Below are 21,177 nucleotides of genomic sequence, written 5' to 3'. Positions count from 1 at the left end.
GTAATGCATTGTGTATATAAAAATCAGTATTACCCCTCAGGGTATAGCTGAGTGGAGTTCACTGGTCAATTTCTCTCTTTGCAGAAGCTGGGCAGCAGTATGCAGTGTGAGGAGGGCACTGAGTGGCTGCTAGAGCTGCTGATGGAAGTACAACTGCAGCAGTACTTCCTACGTATCCGGGATGAGCTCAATGTTACACGCCTCTCGCATTTTGACTATGTGAAGAATGAGGACCTGGAGAAGATCGGTATGGGCCGACCCGGTGAGTCCAGTCCAGGGTTTATAACAAATATAGCTTTTCTTTACATTGTCTGCACAAAAAATGTAAATCTAAACTGTGACACTGTTACATACAGACGAAAAAGCAACAGAATATTTTGGAGGGGGTTCGCATTAAGCCCAAAGTATACTTCGGTCAGACCGCATACAGAATGCGTGACTCAAATCTCATCATCAGCATCATCAAGAGTTCTTGAGCACTGCATGTGCAGCCCGATTTTTCTAACCGTACATCTTTGAATGCACAGAATGCACATGTGTCTGAAGTTATTTGCAATAATTAGTGGGTCCACAAGGTGGCAATGCTAACACTTTGAGCCGTTGCTGTCACAAAGAAGCATTAGAAGATGTAATTGCCATCAGGAGATAAAGGTAAAAATAACAGTGGATATGCAATTCAAGAGTGCGTGTGTGTGAGGAGTTCTGGAGATACCTTTATTTGTATAACTCTAGTCTGAAGGAATATAAAGACATCTTTGTGGGTATTAACTCATGACGAGAAATAATTTGGGGTTTCATAGCAGTTGTAGCGTGCATGTGCCATCTGCCTGCGTATGCATGCACAGTTGTATGCAGTATACTTTGACAGGCTCACGTTCGACTGAGTGTTCACGTCAAATCTGAAGAATGCCTAAGGCTTTAGTGTACAAGTGTACTAGATACTGAATTTTGCTATGTTGAGCACTGCGCGAAAGCCTCTGCCTGCCATTCACCAGACCAGAGACACTCCTGCTTCCTTCTTTTCTTTCCATCTCTCTTTCCCATTACTACCTCTCCAGTCAGAGCTGTTATTGTTTTTGTCCCGGCTCTGAATACCAAATCAGATGCACTTTACCTCAATGTCCGGTAGTTGTTCTCCAGAACACAGTGCTGCGTGAAGCTATAAACAAGAAATGACATCGCATTTGGCCAATTCCATGTAAATTTTAACCATACCATGAAAAAAATAATTTTTGAAGCAAAAGAACAATTTAATTGTTCATACTGTACTACAATGCTATAAGGGATTTTTTTTTTAGGAAATTGCATTATTTACCTTACATTATTGGTTCACTATATTTAAAACAACATTTTCAACCATCAATATTGATTACAATATATATATTTGTAATGTATCATTCCAGAATGATAAGGAAAGGACTAAGAAATATATATATATATATATACACTTTCTTATAACAGCACTTTTTTTTTTATTGTAAGAGCCACATTTATTATGTTGCTGTATTTCAATGCTGTGCCAAGTTCATCACTCATACAATATTCATACAAACATTTGAACAAAGCTAACATATGCCGACCTTAATTATGATGAACAAATGGTCTCCCTTCTTTAATTTTGCATAATTTTGCATTACAGACACATCAAATCATGTATATATATATTAATATAATTTAGGGGTGTAATAGTTCAAATTTCTAACAGTTTGGTTTGTATCATGGTTTTAGGGTCATGATACAGTTCAGTATTTACTATGTTCAGATTTGTTTTTTCTTCTGCCAAATCCAAAATAAAAATACTCTATATGGTAACACACTTCAACAGGTTTGCCTTTACTTAAAATCGTCATGTTTTACTACAGAGGCAATAGTTTAGTACCATGATATTTGTAGTAAAATCATAGTAACCACAAAATCAACATGGTTACTCTCATGGTTACAATATATATAGTAAAATCATGTTTACTATATGGAAACAGTATTGCAGTCAAAACCATGAATTCTGATGAGAAAACATTGGTGACAGCAGTCATGGTTCTTACAGTCATTGTTACTACAGTATTAGTAAATTACATGATACTAGTCTTAGGAGTGCCAACCCTTTTACATTCTGTGGCTATTCATATTTCTGGATTGTGCATTTCATTTCAAAATGTATATACAAAGTGTGCAGTCTCTCAAAAACATCCGGAACACTTTTTCTTTTCCTGATCTAAATTGAAGAAAAAATTGTCTATTCTGAATTTTCTGATGTCTGGACTCTGCAGGGGGTTACGATTATACATACAAATGGTTTGATATACTGGCAATGACTACATTTATTTACATTATAACTGCAAATGTCACTTCTGTAATGTTGTGTCTACCAACACGATAATGGAAAAATTCCCCCAAAATTAAAAATGATCTTTCTCTTTTCTTCTCTTTTGAAGAATATCCTGGTCATTCTTTTCCATTTAATGACAGTGAAAGGGGATTAGGGCTGTAACACCTGTTACCTAACCATTCCTCAAGTACACAAAAGCAGGTAGTGAAAGTAAATTTATGAAACTACCATTACTCTGTAAAGCAGAGGGATGTTTTTCACTGGTAGCATAAGCTTTGAGTGTCTGCCAAATCCTAATCAGTGTGTCAGTCCACACTCAGTACTCAGCATTTGTGTGAGGTGTAAACTCTAATAATGTAATTTCACTTAAGCCAGCCTGATCACTTCTCGTCTTAAACTCATTACACGCCTCTCCTAGCACTCTCTCTTTTCTCTCTTTTTTGGTCACACTCCATTTTCATCACATCTTCTATTGCACCCTCCCTTCATCTGTCTCTCGCTCTCTTTCAGTCTGTCTCTGTTTGTCTTTTCTTTTCTTGCACTCAGTATTTTTTATGTTTTAAAACATTTACACAGAAAGAAATAATAATAGTAGAATAGTGTTTTTGATTTTTGAAAGGATGTTTAAATGATGGACACTCACATGAGATGAAGACATGTTAAGCTCATATGGCCAACCCAGAATTACTTGTTTCATCTCTATAATTCCCTGTAATTGGACACTTTGTCTTGCGAAAAACTTTTGACTGCGAAAAGCACATTTAACAAAGACATCTGTAACTGAGAACTATACAAGAATATTATTGAGTGACCTTTTAAGCTCTATTGACAGAATTTGTGACATGTTTTTGATTACCACACAATTTGTTTTTTTTAATTGGTCCATTTTGTATAATCAGGCAAAAACCGTGTTTACAGTAACATGCTTATAATGAAAGTGTATATGGTAAGGCATTCTTCAATACAAAAAGGTTTTATTTTAGCTGTAAAGTTGTCTGCCCTTTTATCAGCGCTATTACTTTTCTAGGCAGTACTTCTGGTTATCCGTTACTGACATAGGCAGAGTGCTTCGTGTCAACAGTATTTCACAGATAGTTACGTCACGTCAAGATCAATTTCAGTAATATTGAACAGGCCAAAGGGATTTTATAAAACTAGATTTGTTTTATTTTTATAAATAAAATAATTTTCTTTATAGACTCTGTCACAGTTTGAGCATAGAGCATACATTTTTTACTTGCAACATTCCTTTAACAATAACATTCTGTCATTTGTTTTCTCTGACAGGGCAGAGACGACTGTGGGAGGCAGTGAAGAGGAGAAAAACCATGTGCAAGCGCAAGTCTTGGATGAGCAAGGTATGTCAACAACCTTCCTCGCACTTTGACCGAACAATGACACTTCTGGTCTAGGATCATGTCTCACACACAAACACACACTCATACTCTCCCTTACAAGCATACACACTCAGTTCAGTTCAGTCGGACAAGGACTTTGTTTCATTCACAGGAGATTCAGCTCACAATTTCCCTCAAGCACTTTAGAGTCTGTGACTTCCACAGTCTCTCATTGAACCTGAAATGAATAAATCAAGAACTAACGTTTAACCTTAAGCTTGACCTAGACCATTTCAGCTGCCTTTCATCTTTTGTACAACATTCATTGTTGCTTTTGTCAAGCTGAGGTCACAGTCGTGATACTTCTCAGAAGATAACTCACAGTTATGGAATTGAGGTTTCTATACAAAATCTTTGAAATAATGAACAGGAAGATACTGTACACTACATTTGAATGAGTCGGAAGATCAGCCTACTATCCACTCAAAAGTGGTTTGTGTTTAATTTATTTTAAAGTGTCCCCTTTTATTTGCATTCTTATTTTCCCACTACTTTGCACACAGAGGAGCTGAAATGTGGTCTCTGTCCTGTGCGTGCCCTGTTGGCAGTTTCTCTGTGGATTTTTGTTTGATGTAGCTGGTCACTGGGATTTAGGCAGGAAGTGAACACTCCGGCCTGTCGCTCATACCTCTCAGGCACTAACCTGGTTAATGCTCCATCAAATGCTGCAGGCAGAATCTCAACTTGGCCTCAGTCACAAGCAATAAATCTGCACAATGTGGGCTATTCTCTGAGGTTTGTGTATGTGTGCATGCTTGCAGATAGATTTATAATGCAGAGGAAATTAAGTAAGTGTTTGGTTCTGTGAGCCAGTCTGAACTTTGTGTAGCTGCAACATTCTGCACAAATGAAATATGGCACATGTTAGGGCTGGGCAATACATTGAATATTTATAATATATTCAATGCTATTTTGTTTGATAATACAGAGGGATTTTGTAAATCTTGTGATGATTTTAACACTCTTTCAAGTTTCCTGGAGAGTGCTGCAATAGACTAGTTTTACAACTTGTGAACACTCAAGAGCAGGGTTTCTCAACCATTAGGTCACGATTGTCTGCTGGGTCGCAAGACCTTTTCTATCCTGAGAACAAATGATCAATTAGAAGTATATAATTGTACATTTGCAATGTTTGGAGCAACAGTGGCCTCTATTTATTTGAATCATGTTAATATCTTCAGGTTTACGTAAACGACTATAAATAAGAGGCTGCATTTCTCTTACGTTAAATATTAGCTGTCCAATCACTGTAATCCATCAATGCTATGAAATATACTTTTTGGACAGTCTCTTTACATAGCATTGCATGTGCTAGCTCCATGCATTACCTGCTAGTCTGAATGCAATCCAATCTCTGGACATCATCATTTCAGAGCTCCAGTACTAAGTTAGGTTGCCACCCATACAATAAAATACGGTATCGTCCCGTATTTAAAGATGAAATGATGCGTCCCTTATTGAATTGATACTGGACATGATTTCCTGTATTTAAGCTGGTCCAAAACACATTATGCTAAAATGGTCTAAAACTGTGGAGGGTGTGGTAAGTAGTGTTGTCCAAGTCGGTACTCAAAAATTATTTTTTTACGATACTAGAATTTCTGGAGGTACCAGGGTACCGACTACCGGGTCTACCCAGTACCCATGCAGAGTTGGGAACTTTGGAACGCTCACAAGCAAAGTAGCTGCTGCTGCGGAGTCTCAACTGAATCTTGTCGAAAAGAAAAGTGGAAAAAGCCAGGTTTGGAAATTCATAGGTTAGGGAAACATCATAGATCAGCAAAAACCTATTTGTAAACACATCAAACTTAATAAAGCACATGAAAGAGAGACACCCGGATTTATTCAAGCAAATAAAGCAGGTGAGTTTAAAAGCATATTATCATTTGCATTAGGGCTGAAACGTTTAGTCGACATTATCGACCTCGTCGAAAATACAAAATTGATGAGAAAAATGTTTGTTGTTGAATAGTCGTTTGATCTCATTTAACGTAACATAAAATCACAATAAACTGTAACGATGACGCGTGAGAGCAGCAGTTCACCCCTGAGGGAGGAAGAATTACACAGATCAGTCCAGATGCACTCTAAACTTTCACAGTTTATTATATGTAGATCCCAAAGTATTAGGGAAAAAAGTACATTCATGTACCGTGAAAAAGTGCGTGTACCGTTGTGGAATAAGCAGAGGCGGGGCTCTTTAAAGGAAACATCCCAGCGTTACATCTTAACACTAGAACTACCGGAATTCTATAACTACTAGAATGGCCACCGTTCATACTAAACTGTACCAAATGTCATTTTTTTTTCATGTCATATTTACATTCGAAACCTCTATTGAGGTTTTAGAATGAAGTTTCTAATGTCTGTCTTCAGATTTTATGACGTCATAGCCCTAAACATTTTTAAAATCTTCAAACAAAATCCTCAATTTGAATAATATGGATTAAATGGAGCACATAGTGCCAAGCGAACGCAGATAGGCCTACATAATACAATCTTTTTTGTACTATATGGGCACACACACATACATACACATAAACATACATAGTGCAATTTTAATACAAATCTGTTATATACAGTGCAAGGGAATGTAATGGCAGAAGAGGTTGGATGTGTTCTGCTCAATGTTGTTTTGAGTGCACCAGACATCCAGCTGTTTAACCTCCCTTCTGTATGCAGACTCATCATCATCTAGGATGAGGCCGATGACAGTGGTGTGGTGGTGTGGAGTGGTGGTGGTGGCGTAGTGGCTAAAGCACAGGACTTCTGTTGGTCAGAAGGTCACAGGTTTTAACCCCACAGCCACCACCATTGTGTCCTTGAGCAAGGTACTTAACTCCAGGTTGCTCCGGGGGGATTGTCCCTGTAAAAGCGTCTGCCAAATGCATAAATGTAAATGTAAATGTAAATGTTATGGTGTCATTTGCAAACTTCAGGAGCTTGACTGAGGTGTCCTTGGTGGTGCAGTCATTGGTGTAGAAGGAGAAGAGTAGTGGGGAGAGCACACATTCCTGGGGGGCATCAGTGCTGTTTGTACAGGTGCTGGTAGTGAATTCCCCCTTTCTCACAAGCCCCTGTCTTCCCCCTGCTGCCTGTCTGTCAGAAAGCTGGTAATCCACTGACAGAAAGACGGGTGAGCAGAGAGCTAGTGTATTTTACTCTGGAGTATAGCTGGGATGATGGTGTTGAAAGCCGAACTGAATTTAACAAAAAGGATTCTTGCATATGTCCTTGGTCTGTCCAGATGTTGCAGGATATGATGCAATCCCATGTTGACCATCCTCCATAGACCTGTTTGCTTTAAGCAAATTGAAGGGGATCTAGAAAGGTCCAGTGATGTCCTTCAGGTGGGCCATCACCAGTCTCTCGATTGACTTCTTGACCACAGATGTCAGGGCGACAGGTCTGTAGTCATTAATTCCTGTGATTTTTGGTTTCTTTGGAACGGGAATGATGATTGAGCATTTGAAGCAGCATGGGATTCACACTGCTCCAGTGATCTATTGAAGATCTGTGTGAAGATGGGGGCAAGCTGGTTAGCACAGGATCTAAGACACGCAGGTGAAACACCATCTGGGTTAAAACTCCTGTGGTTCGTAGAATGGCTTACAATTAATAAAGAGCCCTTCCAAATTAGGACAGCACATGTAGATTTGCTTGATGAATGCTTGACGCTGTTTGAAAGCTGGGCCGACGGAGCTTGACCAGCGCGCCTGCTCGTCTCCTTTGTCTGCGTCTCTTGAACAGTAAAGCTGCGCCTCCGACTAAAATGTCCAGCAAAGTGTCTGAATATTCAAAAACCGGGAAAAGATTGTATGGTATATGCTGCCGAATGTTCAGCAGTTCATCCCTGGTAAAACTGACTGGAAAATTATTACTAAACACATGACAAACAAACAAAAACTTCAAAAGAATAGGAGCGCTCCATACCGAGGCGGCCATCCGCGGCGCCTTCATGATGCAAAAAATAAATAAATAAAATTGGTCAAAAGCCAGACAAATATATATATCAAATATCAATAAATAGCCCTAGTGGATATGTATGCCTTGCTAATACCTGTATAATATTCAGAAGAAAGACCTGTTTGAGTTGCTGTGAGTGTGCAATTCTTTTTTTTATTATTATTTATTTATTTATTTTTTTATTTATTTATTTATGAACTTTTTTAAAGCATTAACAGAAAGAAAATACAATTAAAGTTAGAGCTTCCCCCCCCCCATTATAACCCGTTCCGCCACAATAATTAACCATACATTACATACAAGTTAAGACAACAATAGTAATAATAATTTGAAGAAAATAAAAAATAAAAAAAAAAATAAATAAAATAAATAAATAAAAGATATGTACATAAATAGCCAAAAATAAAATTATTGTTCCGTGGTCCGTACATAGTTATAAAACAAAACCCCAATTGGTGATCATATTTAACATTGATCAATAAGTGGGAGAGTCTTCATCTTCTCAAAATATGAAATCATGGGTTGCTATGTCTTATAAAAATTGTCAACAGATCCTTTCATTAAATATTTAATTTTCTCTAATTTTAAGTATGATACTAGATCACATAACCACTTTGAGGCTTAGGCGGGTTTGTTGAGTTCCACTCCAATAATATTCTCCTTCTCGCTAATAAGGTAGCAAAAGCAATAACATTTTTTACTTTATTTGTCAATGATACTCCATGTTCTGGTACTCCAAAAATAGCAACTTCAACACTGGGTTTTATATCCAAGCTAAAGGCATCATTTAATGTTTTAAATATGAATGTCCAATAGTCACTCAGCTTTTGAAAAGCCCAAAACATATGAAAAAAGTCTACCTTGTCACCTTTGCATCGATCACACAAGTCATCAACATTTGGATACATTTTTGAAAGTCTACATTTTGTGTAATAGGCACGGTGGAGGACTTCAAGTTGTATAAGGCTGAGGCGTGCACAAGAGGTTGATCCATTTACTCTATTAAGAGCCTCATCCCAAACTTCGTCAGGTATTTCACTTCCTATGTCCTTTACCCACTCACCTCTTATTCTGTCAATTAAAACGTCATTTGAGGACATAACCATCTTATATATTGCTGCAATTTCACCCTTAAGAAAGGTAGGAGACAATAGAATTTTATCCAATAGTGAAGTAGGTGGCAGGTCAGGGAAAGTTGAGCTCTGAGATTGAACAAAATGTCGGACTTGAAAGTAACGAAATAGGTTGGACTGTGACAAATGGAATTTCTCTGAGAGGTCATTGAAACTGACAAAAGTGTTGTTTATATAAAAGTCACTACACCTGGCCAAGCCTATCCTTTGCCATTGTGCATACGTGAGATCTATTTTACCAGCAGGAAACAAATGGTTATTACAGAGAGGGCTTAGCATAGAAAAGTTGCTGAGTTTATGCCTTTGTCTAAACTGTGACCATATTTTAAGTGTAGAGCGTACTACTGGGCTTGAAGAGTATTTAGAGGGAGAGAATGGTAGCTTCATTGTTATTAGAGCAGAAAGCGATGTAGAAATACAAGTATTTGCCTCCGCCTTACACCAATCAACCTCAGGGGAAGTATACCAACAAATAATTTTTTGAAGATTTGCGGCCCAGTAGTAGCCCATAAGATTAGGAAGAGCTAAGCCTCCATGGGGCCTTTGCCTTTCGAGGAGCTCCTTACGAATTCTAGGGTTCTTTCCCCCCCACAAGAATGATAATATGGGTTTATTTACTGAACAGAAAAATGTTTTTGGGAGAAAAACTGGAAGTGAACAAAATAAGTATAAGAATCTAGGTAAGATATTCATTTTTATACAATTTACTCTGCCTGCTAGAGACAAATGTAATGCATCCCATCTCTGAAGATCAGACTTAATATTACTTATGAGTGGTAAAAAATTGTTTGCATATAAACCTGAGAAAGTACGAGTAATATGAACTCCCAAATATTTAAAACCAGATTGAGAGATGCGAAATGGGAGGGATGCAGCCTTAATTTGTAAAGCAAGAGGGTTAATAAGGAACATTCACTTTTAGAAAGGTTAAGTTTGTATCCTGAAAAACTGCCAAAAACAGATAGCTTCTGCACTATTTTTGGGACATTTTCAACTGGATTTGAAATGTATAACAATAGGTCATCAGCATATAAAGAAACCCTATGTTCCATCCCCATTCGATCAATGCCCTGTATAGACTGCAAGGATTTAAGCATAATGGAAAGTGGCTCTATTGCTAATGCAAAAAGAAGAGGGCTTAAAGGGCAACCCTGTCTTGTGCCCCTTAATATTGGAAAAAATTGTGAACGTATTTTGTTTGTTATAACAGATACTTTAGGGTTAGAATACAATAATTTGACCCAGGATATAAATTTTGGCCCAAAACCAAATCGCTCCAATACTGCGAATAGATAGCTCCACTCCACTCTATCAAATGCCTTCTCTGCGTCCAGGGATACCACCACCTCTGGGGCATCCCTGGACGCAGGAGAATACAAAATACCAAGAAGCCTCCTTAAGTTGGTAAATGAGTGGCGACCCCTAATAAAGCCTGTCTGATCTGGGGATATTATTTCTGGTATAACAGTATCTATTCTAGAGGCCAACGATTTGGCAAGAATTTTAACATCAACATTTAACAAAGAGATTGGTCTGTAGGAGTTGCACTCTAGTGGATCTTTTCCAGGCTTCAAAATGAGTGTAAAAATGCTTCTGTGAGGGACTGTGGCAATTCTGTACTGTTTAAAGAATTCTCAAACATTTTCAGGAGAAGCGGGGCTAATTTGGGAGCAAAAGCTTTATAAAATTCGACAGGATAACCGTCTGGGCCAGGGGTTTTGCCATTTTGCATTGCATTAATAGAATCTAAAATCTCTTGCAGCTCAATTGGCTGTTCTAATCTTTCTTTATAATCTGGATTAATTGTCTGGATATTCAGGTCATTCAAAAAGGTTGACATACCTGATATATCCCCGGGAAATTCTGAAGTATATAAATTTGAATAAAATTTTTTAAAAGTTTCATTAATTTCTTTAGGATCCACTGTCAAATGTTGTGATGCGTTGCGAATCTGTGGAATTAACCTGGAAGCTGATTGACACTTTATCTGATGTGATAATAAACGGCCCGCTTTTTCCCCATGTTCATAAAAATTCCCTTTAGACCAAAGCAGATTTTGTTGAGTTTTTTCAATTGATATCTGATCGTATTGTGCTTTAATTTCCACTCTTTTTTTGAGCAGTTCTTCAGAAGGGGATAGAGAGAGTTGTTGATCAAATTTTTCTATCGAATCAATTAATTGTTGTAGTTTTGCATTTTTCTTTTTATTACTGGATACAGAATAAGATATAATTTCACCTCTGATGACAACTTTAAATGTCTCCCATAAAATTAGTGGTGATACCGTTTCTGAAGCATTTGTGAGCAAGAAGTTATCCATCGCCACTGATATATGTCTGTGGAAATTTTTATCTGCCAACAGGGTAGAGTTGAATCGCCATGTAGGGCGTTGGGTACAATGCTGAATAAAACGTAGATCAAGGAGCAATGGTGCATGATCTGATATTATAATTGCTGAATATTGAGTATTTTCCACTGAAGGAAGTAGTGTCTTATCTATAAAAAAAATAGTCTATTCTTGAGTATGAAGAATGAACATGGGAAAAATAAGAGAATTCTTTCTTTTGCGGGAATAAAAATCTCCACGGATCCAGACAACCCGTTTGTGCCATGAAAGTAGAGAGAGCTTGGGAAATTTTAGACTGGAATGTGGTTTTCGGATTCGAACGATCTAGGATTGGGTTGATAACACAATTCAGATCCCCACCAAAAATTAATTGATGTGAGTTTAAGTTGGGTAAAAGTGAAATAATTTTATAAATGAAATTAACATCATCCCAATTGGGGGCGTAAATACATACCAGGGCAACAGGGGTGTGAAATAAATGACCTGTCACAATGACAAAACGTCCCTGGGGGTCTGAAACACATTTGGAAGTATGAAACTGTACTTTCTTATGAATTAGAATTGCTGTTCCTCTTGCTTTACTGTTGAAGTGAGAATGAAAAACTTGACCAATCCAGGGTTCTCTTACGAGAGTTTCTCTCGTATTGCGTAAGCTAGCTTACGCTACGGGAAAGATTAATCTTTTCTGAGATATTGAAGCCAAAAAATTATCCTTAATTTTGTATCATTTGTCAACGCAGTGCAGCAACTGCAGACCTTGAGCGGGCTAGCTAGCGAGCTCATTGGTTGCTCTCGCGGCAACTGCTGCAGCCTATAGATCGAACTTGGCGAACTCGCGTCCAATGAGAGGTGTCGCGCTTACTGCATCAAAGCCCGCCAAAATGGGCGTGGCTAGAGTGCATATAAGCGTAGTTCGTAGGCTGGAACCCTGATTTTCATCTCTTCAGCGAAGCTCTTCGCATCTCTGAACTGGAAGCCGCGTCGCGGTTCGGGGGCATCTAGCAAGCTTGGACAGCGCTCGAAGAAGCCGGCCGTCTCCGCCACCTTCAGCCATCCTGCGAGCTACGCCATCCGGCGACGTATCCTTTTTTAGAGCAAGCTAGTTCTTAACGAACTTCACAAAAGAGTAACGAGCATCTTTTTTAAGATGCCTCGCACCACTTGCGCTTCATGCCGCCCCTGTCAGCGCCGGAGACCGCTACATCATCTGCGCTCTCTGCCTGGGACTGGGGCATGCAATGCTCAGGGGAACTAACACGCCTCCTCACACAGGCCGTCGACCGCCTCGGGCTCGAGTGGTCACCGCCCCCTGAGCAGGCTCCCAACAGACTCGATGGCTGCTTTCTTCAGAGCTGTCGCCGCTCCCTTCCTGCTGGAACTCCACACTCAAGGGCTACTCCTCCATCCCCCCGGTCGATGATTCGGTAGCAGCACACCTTTGCCCGCCCTCCGCGAGATGGCGGTCTAAGCCAGTGCTCCCGTCTAAGGCCTGCAGAGCGACTTCCGCCTATGTTGGCCGCACCTATTCTGCCACCAGCCAAGCCGCATCTGCTCTGCACTCCATGGCCGTCTTACAGATCCTCCAAGTGGACCTTCTTCGGGAGTGGGATGAGAAAGGCAGGCACCCAGAGGCTGTTACAGATCTAAGAAGCGCGACGGACCTCGCCCTTTGCGCCACCAAAGCTGCAGCCCAAGCTCAAGGGAAGTGCATGGCCTCGCTGACTGTGACCGAGAGACATCTGTGGCTAACGCTAGCCGACATGGGAGAAGCAGAGCGCTCCACGTTCCTCAACGCACCGCTCTCTCCGACCGGTCTCTTCGGCTCCGCGGTGAGTGGCATTGTTGACCGCTTTTCAGAAGTCCAGAAAGCCACCCAAGCCATGAACCTCTTCCTGCCGCGTCGCGCTAGCTCCTCTGCAGGCCGCCCACGTGACCAGCCTCCTGCACGAGCCTCTTCACAGCGCCCAGCTCAACAAAGTCAGACTTCTCAGCGTCGACAGGGCGGCCGCCCTCGATCACGCTCAGACAGCCGCCGCAGACCGCCGCCCCCCCGCGGGCCTCGGTCTAAGGTTGCGCTGAAACCTGAGCAACCGAAGTCCTCCTAGCCTTGTTGAAAAACGACGGCTCAGTCCCGCCGCGGCGGACCACCGTCAAAGCTTCGCCCCTGTCAGTCCCCTCTCTCAGGCTACTACAGTGGTGGATTCAGCAGCCAACAAGCCGGTGATACTGCCCGCTTGCCTGCACTCAAACGCCGTTTTCACGGCGACCCAAAGAAATCTTGTAAAGAGCAAACATGCCTTATGTGTAGAAAATGTGCCCACAATCCAGTGTTCACCTGTACACACAAGCATTACACTTCCCGTGTCCCGATCAGAGCCCACTCACATAAAGCGGACACAACCCGCTCGAGTGTTAGAGTCAATAAACGCGCTCACGAATACGTGCGCGCGCCCATTCTCTGCCCGCTCTGTCACACGGCCAGCAAACACTTCTCTGTATGTAAGTCCCGTGCCCGTGACTATGCTCGCGCATAACTTAACAGATGTGACTCTTTCCCCATTCACCTCAATCGGGAAGTCACTCACAGAACAGCCTGTTCCCTGCTGTCTGCGAACAGTCAGGGCGATTTGGCCATTCACCCTCTAGCGTTACACTTCAAAGCGTGGGAAGCTATCCCAGGGATATCCAAATGGGTGTTAAGCACAATAAAACAGGGCTATTTGCTACAGTTCGATCGCCGCCCTCCCCGCTTCAGAGCGCGGCTCGAAACTATTATGAACACGGAAGCAGCCTGCATGCTTCGTTCAGAAATAGCAAACCTTCTGTGCAAAAGGGCCATAGAGAAAGTGCCGCCTTCGCTGAGCGAGTCGGGGTTTTACAGCCGTTATTTTCTTGTTCCCAAGAAAGACGGCGGCATCAGACCAATATTAGATCTCAGGGGTTTGAACAAGGTGCTTGCAAAAGACCGTTCAAAATGCTTACAATCAGGAAACTCCTCGCGCATATGCGCCAGGGGACTGGTTTATCTCTCTCGATCTGAAAGATGCCTACTTTCAGATTCAGATAAATCCCGTCACAGGCCATTCTTGAGATTCAGCCTCGACGGCCAGGTTTATCAATACACCGTCCTTCCATTCGGCCTGTCTTTAGCACCCGTACTTTCACGAAGTGCATGGATGCGGCGCTCGCACCCCTGCGGAGTCAGGGCTTGCGAATTCTGAACTATTTGGACGACTGGCTGATTATGGCACAGTCACATACGGAGCTTCTGTCTCACAGAACAGTTCTCCTCAGCCATCTGAACAGTTTGGGTCTTGCAGTCAATTGGACCAAGAGCTCACTACAGCCCAGTCAGGCAATTTCCTTCCTTGGAATAGAACTAGACTCCGTGGCAATGACGGCTCGCTTATCTACACAGCCGGCGCCGTGTTCAGCGACTAGCCGCGTCCTTTCAGATGAACAGCCTCACGCTTCTGAAAAAATTTCAGAGAGTGCTAGGTTACATGGCCTCAGCCGCAGCAGTACTTCAGCTGGGTTTACTGCGCATCGCCCGCTTCAGCATTGGCTAAACACCCGGCGTCTCGCCGGGCTTGGGCCACAGGCCGCCAGCCGATCAAGGTGACTCAGACCTGTATTTCAGCTCTGCAGCCCTGGACAGTGGCCGAATGGTATCAGCGGGGAGTGACCATGGGAGCTGTATCTCGCCGAAAAGTCATCTTGACAGACGCGTCCAACACGGGTTGGGGCGCGGTCTGCGAGGGCTCTCCGGTTTTTGGCCTATGGTCAGTTCAGGAAAAGCTCCTTCACATAAATTGTCTGGAAATGATAGCGGTCGAGTACGCGCTTGTGCGCTTTCTCCCGGTCATTCAGGGTCGCCACGTCCTGGTCCGTTCGGACAACAGATCTGTGGTGTCCTACCTAAACCGTCAGGGCGGTGTCAGATCCAGGAACCTCTTCCATCTGACGAAACGCATACTGAGTTGGTCCCAGTGCCACCTGCGCTCGCTGAGGGCGACTCACGTGCCAGGCCACCTGAACGACGGCCCAGACAGACTGTCCAGAGACAATATTCCTCCAGGGGAATGGTCCCTGCACGCTCAAACAGTCCAGAAGTTATGGCGCATATTCGGCAGAGCAGAGATGGACCTCTTGCGTCAGAAGAGAACTCTCACTGCCCAATATTTTTCTCGAAAAGCGAGGACGCGCTGGCCCAGGACTGGGGTGTCGTCGCTGCTCGTGTTTTTACAAGAGCTGCTGGATAAGGGCAGATCCCCATCCACGCTCAAAGTGTATGTGGCGGCCGTCGCAGCGTTCGCTGAACCCCTGCACGGCCAGTCACTGGGAAAAAAACGAGCTGGTCATCCGCTTCCTCAAGGGAGCTAGAAGGATGAACCCCTGCGCCCCCCATCGGTTCCTATCTGGGATCTTTCTATAGTTCTCGAAACTATGAAAGCCCCCCCTTTCGAACCGCTTCAGTCCGTGGATTTGAAATACCTTTCACTCAAAACCGTTTTTCTGACTGCCCTGTCATCAGTCAAACGTGTGGGAGACCTTCACGCGCTGTCTGTCAGCGCTGCGTGTATGGAGTTTGGACCAAGTGACTCCAAGGTAATTTTAAAGCCTAGACACGGCTATGTTCCCAAGGTGATCGGTACTCCTTTCAGAGCACAGGTCATTTCCCTATCGGCGCTGCCAGCATCCGATAGCGAACGCGACGCCAATCTCCTTTGCCCAGTCAGAGCACTGAGATTGTATACTGCGCGCTGCGCGCTCTGAGCAGCTTTTCGTTTCGTTCGGAGGGCGCACCAAAGGTCTCGCCGCCTCGAAACAGACACTGTCTAGATGGATAGTGGACGCTATTTCTGCCGCATACGCGTCAAAAGACCTGCCATGCCCGTTGGGCATTAGGGCTCACTCCACTAGAGGCATGGCCTCATCGTGAGCATGGTCCAGCGGGATTTCCATTCACGACATATGTGTGGCAGCGGGCTGGGCTTCCCCCTCCACCTTTGTCAGATTTTACAATCTGGAATGCCCGCCCTGCAGGCAAAACTACTAGCGGTTTAATATGCTACAGCTCCCCTGGTGAGCTGCACTGATGGGACTCATTCCACACAGACCGGCACCGCCGCTCTGTCGTTCCCTTCCCACTATGTGCTTATGTATTACACACACACTGGCCCGCACTCTTGCCGGCCAAATATTATTTCCCCACTCACAAGGGCTCCCCCGGGTCCCCCACCTCCGGGGCTCATGCAGTGGATGCTTGGCGCGCACGGCGTTGACAATGGGTTCCCGTAGCGTAAGCTAGCTTACGCAATACGAGAGAACCTCTCGTAAGAGAACGAATCGGTTACCTAACGTAACCTCGGTTCTCTCTAGATGAGGGAACAGTATTGCGTAGCCGGCCGTGCTCGCGCCACGCAGCGACTTTCGCTTCATTCAATGAAAACCAGGGTTCCAGCCTCACGAACTACGCTTATATGCACTCTAGCCACGCCCATTTTGGCGGGCTTTGATGCAGTAGCGCGTGGACGCTCTCTCATTGGACGCGAGTTCGCCCAAGTTCGTCTATAGGCTGCAGCAGTTGCCGCAGAGCAACCAATGAGCTCGCTAGCTAGCCCGCTCAAGGTCTGCAGTTGCTGCACTGCGTTGACAAATGATACAAAATTAAGGATAATTTTTTGGCTTCAATATCTCAGAAAAGATGAATCTTTCCCGTAGCGTAAGCTAGCTTACGCAATACTCGTTCCCTCATCTAGAGAGAACTGAGGTTACGTTAGGTAACCGATTCGTTTTTTGAGTCTCATATGATCTGTTACCAGTAGATGTGTTTCTTGTAGAAATACTATTTCAGTATTCAATTTTTTAAGATGAGCAAAGATACGAGATCTTTTATTTGGCCCATTCATACCTTTAACGTTCCAGCTAGTGAACCGAATTGAAGACTCTCCTGTACTATTTGAATCACACATTAATCAATCGTTAGGTTATAAAAGAATAATGAATATGACGACCACGTCTCCAACGCATGACAAGCAATTAAGAGAAAGGTAAAGAAAAAAGAAGGAAAAAAAAAAGAAAGAAGAAAAAAAATGGCGGTTACCCTCCCCACCCTGAAGAAACTGAACTTTTCCTATATTTGCCTCAAGAACAGAGACAAATTGCAGGCCCCCATTGTCAAACCCCCAGTAATCCCTCAACTGACTTAAAACCATCCCAACCTCTAAGGAGCAACCCAACCTTTAACCTTAAGAATCATTCTCAGTGCGTTAAAACACCTTTGTGAATAAAGTCTTTACCAGTAGAGTTAATGTCTATGTCACAGAACCATCAGCGATTTTAGTTAAGTTTAGAACAACAAACTATTTGCGAAGCCACACACACACACAAAAAAAAAAGAGATACTAATAACCAGAAATCAGATAAATAAAAGAATTGGTCGTAAAGTGTTTGTACCTTTTTTAAATGATCCGTCTCAAGAAGGAAAAAAAAAAAGAAAAAAAAGAAAAAAACACCCCTCAAAGGGAAACTTTGAGCGTAAAATAAACAATTAGAATAATCCTGGAAATCCTAAACATTGATACGTTGATCGTAGAACTGTTTCGCCTCCTCCGGTGTGTTGAATATGAAAGTTTCTTCATTAAAAGTCACTCTCAGACGAGCCGGGTAGAGCAGTTGAAATCGAATGTTCTTCTGGTTGAGTGATTGCTTGATGCCATTGTAAGACGCGCGTTTCCTTGAAAGGATAGCGCTGAGATCTGGGTAGATTCTGACTGGATTCCCCTTGTATTTAGCCTCATGCCGCCTTGCCCATCGCAGTAATTGCTCCTTTTCTTGGAAACTGTGAAAGCACACCACAAATGGACGTGGTTTACGGCCGTCAGTTGGCTTTTGACTGGGTGATCGGTGCGCTCTCTCAAGTGCTGGTGGCTTGTTGAAGACCTCCATGCCCGTCATCTCTAGCAACATCTCAGCAATGAAAATAACGGGATCATGACCGTTTTCGCTCCCTTCCGGAATGTTCACAATCCTCAGGTTAGCCCTTCGCGATCTATTCTCCAAATCTTCAATGCGGTCAAGGAGAGATGTGTTATGCGTTTGCAAAGTTTTTATATTATTTTCGGCCACTGTCAGCTTTTCAAAATTCTCCCCAACTAGGGATTCTGTCGTGGCTAAACGGCTTTGAAAGCCATCCACAGTCTCTCTCAGTGCATTTACAGAGCTTTGTAAAGGACAGATAGATTCCCAAATCAAGTCGGAGATATCTTCCCTGATACTAATGCGCTGTTTAGTTCATTCAGAAATCAACTGGTCCATGGAGACAGTTTCAAAAGTTTCTGTCATGGCCTGTTTTTCGAGATTGGGGGTGGCGGCAATGGCTACCAGCTTACCGGCAATGCTAGCAGTAGCTCTCGTGGTCGGTGGCACTGAAGGGTGCGGTTGCTTCTGCTTAGAGTTACTCATAATTCAACCAGCGGTGCTCTAAATGCGTATATCAACAATGAATGACGCTATATGGCGTGTAACAAGTTTAGTTTGACAATGTAGGTCGGGAGCCCTTCTTCCTTCGACCTCACACCTTCATGGCTATACCGGAAGTCCGTGAGCGTGCAACTCTTGAGTGTTGATTTGGTGTGGGGGATAAAAACAGGCGATGAGCCTTATCAGAAAATAAAAGCAGCTTGTTATGCCCAAAATATTTTATGACATACCATAAACTGACCTGAATAAATGCATGATTTCCTCTGAGCTGTTTCTGTGTGGCTGGTTATAGCGTGGCCGTTATGTGAGACTTGGTTTTCATATGGCTGGATGTCTGGTTGGTACTGACCAAAGACCTTTTTTGAGCCAGAGTCAGTTTAAACCTGTGTAAACAGCAACCAGTTACTGCATTTGTAGTTGTAACAGGCACATCTATTCATTTCTTTCTTTCTTTGTCCATCCTCATTTGCTTTTTATCTTTTAATACACCTACAGTGTTTGTGTCTATGTTTCTCTGCTGGAATGTACAATATGTGGGGTTGGGGGGGGGGGGGGGTTCTGTATTTGACTGGTAGCTCATTTATAACACTGGGTGTACATAGTGCCAAAGCTAGAATTAGAGAGACCACTTAATAAGGCGATCCCTTTCCTGCTCATTTTGATGTTCCATGCCATTAATCTCCTATTCACACATATATTTAAGGATGATAGGCTGTTGATGTGTGTGTTAATTTACAGTGTGTTTGAAGGAAAGTGTGTATGTGGGAGTGATATACACACAGGTTGGGGAGTGAAATGATTGCTCTTTTCTAAACCATCAGTGCGCAGTGCACATTCCTCTCTCTGTGGGATGAGAGAACATCTTGAACTTTGGCCCCAGAAACTGCACGTTCATGTTAACTGAAACACATACTGTACACCGATGAGCAAAAACATTATGACCACCTATCTAATATGCTTTTGGTCCTCCGTGTGCAGCCAAAACAGTGCCGACTCGCTGAGTCATGGACTCTAAAAGACCCCTGAAAGTGTCCTGAGATATTTGTCACCAAGACATTAGTAGCAGATCCTTCAAGTCCTGTAAGTTGCAAGGTGGAGCCACCATGGATTGAATTTGTTAGTCCAGCACATCCCACAGATGCTTAATCAGATTAAGATCTGGGGAATTTGGAGGCCAAGGCAACACCTTGAACTCTTCATTATGTTCCTCAAACCATTCTTAAACAATGTGTGCAGTGTGGCAGTACACACTGTCCTGCTGAAAGAGGCCACTGCCATCAGGGAATACCATTGCCATGAAGGGGTCTACTTGGTCTGCAATGATGTTAAGGTAGGTGACACATGTCAAATGGACATACATATGAATGGCTGGACCAAGGGTTCACAGCAGAACATTGCCCAGAGCATCACACTCCCTCCACTGGATTGTCGTCTTCCCATATTGCATCCTGCTGCCATCTAATAAATTCCCCAATTAAACGGTGCACACGTACACAACAGTCCAATTGATGTAAAAGAAAACGGACTCATCAGACTAGGCAACCTTCTTTCACTGCTCCAAGGTCCAGTTTAGACGCTTGCGTGCCCATTGTAGGCGCTTTTGATGGTGGACGGGTCATTATGGGCACTCTGACCGGTCTGCGTCTACGCAGCAAGGTGCGATGCACTGTGTGTTGTGACACATTCCTCCTCTAACCATCATTAAAATTATCTGCGACTTGAGCCACAGTAGACCTGTCGGTTCGGACCAAATAGGATAGATGTTGAATATTTACTAGTGCCCGACCGATATATAGATATTTTGCAGCTCAGCAGACAATGGTGCAGTGGTGGATTTGTGGCTGTTGAGTGTTGATTTCATGCCATGTTGTTAGTTGGTGAGATGCAATGCTGGAAAGTAAATAAAAATGTCCATCTTTTACTCTCCGTGGCAATGAGTCCATCTTTTACTCTCCGTGGCAATTCCAGTCATTGCATTTATAAAATTTAATAGTTATAAGTCTGGTTTTCCAGATAGTTCCAAATAGTTGTATTTAGCTATTTATTGTATTTTTATTTATACTTTATTTTTATCAGTGTTCATTTCTAGAATTTGTTGACAATGAATAGTAATAATGTCAAGTATTCTTTGATAAAAATATTTGTTTAGAAAGCAGCCTTCTGAGAACCTTTGCATAGTCATATCAGTACAATCGGTGAACAAAATCGGTCTGTTTTCATTCCAGCTCAAAAATGGACTATATTGCCACCATATCGGTAATCGGTGAATTTCCCCCTCTAATATTGGTATGCGTAATGCTCTCAAAAATCCCATATTGGTCGGGCTCTAGGGACTATCTGAAAGATCCACACAGTGCACTAAAACGTTGCTGGCTCACAATTGACATGACAATTAATGATTACAAACCCTGTTTTTAAAACACCATTTCCACATTTTATCTCTAACTTACAGTTGTGTTCATTAGCAGTGCATTAATAAAAGTGAATAAAGTGCAAATATTTTTAAATAGCTTTTATTTCCAT

At 42.5% G+C, this 21,177-nt stretch overlaps 1 protein-coding gene across 4 annotated transcripts in view; it reads left to right on the top strand.

The window, feature by feature from the left end:
- The window catches only part of tnk2b (tyrosine kinase, non-receptor, 2b), a 117,897-nt gene that overhangs the window by 61,745 nt on the left and 34,975 nt on the right, over window positions 1–21,177 (top strand). For all 4 annotated transcript variants that reach the window (XR_007971277.1, XM_052134343.1, XM_052134344.1 and 1 more), the window contains 2 exons: window positions 85–262; window positions 3,614–3,684. Coding sequence is in view for 3 of the 4 variants with exons in the window: in XM_052134342.1 (XP_051990302.1) it covers window positions 85–262; window positions 3,614–3,684 (249 nt within the window). In the remaining variant the exon portion in view is untranslated. The remainder of the gene's footprint in view (window positions 1–84; window positions 263–3,613; window positions 3,685–21,177) is intronic.

The sequence above is a fragment of the Xyrauchen texanus genome, chromosome 9 (genome assembly GCF_025860055.1).
Source record: "Xyrauchen texanus isolate HMW12.3.18 chromosome 9, RBS_HiC_50CHRs, whole genome shotgun sequence".
NCBI lineage: Eukaryota > Metazoa > Chordata > Actinopteri > Cypriniformes > Catostomidae > Xyrauchen > Xyrauchen texanus.
Note: the sequence above shows the minus strand (reverse complement) of the source record. Positions and strands in the feature narration are given on the sequence as shown.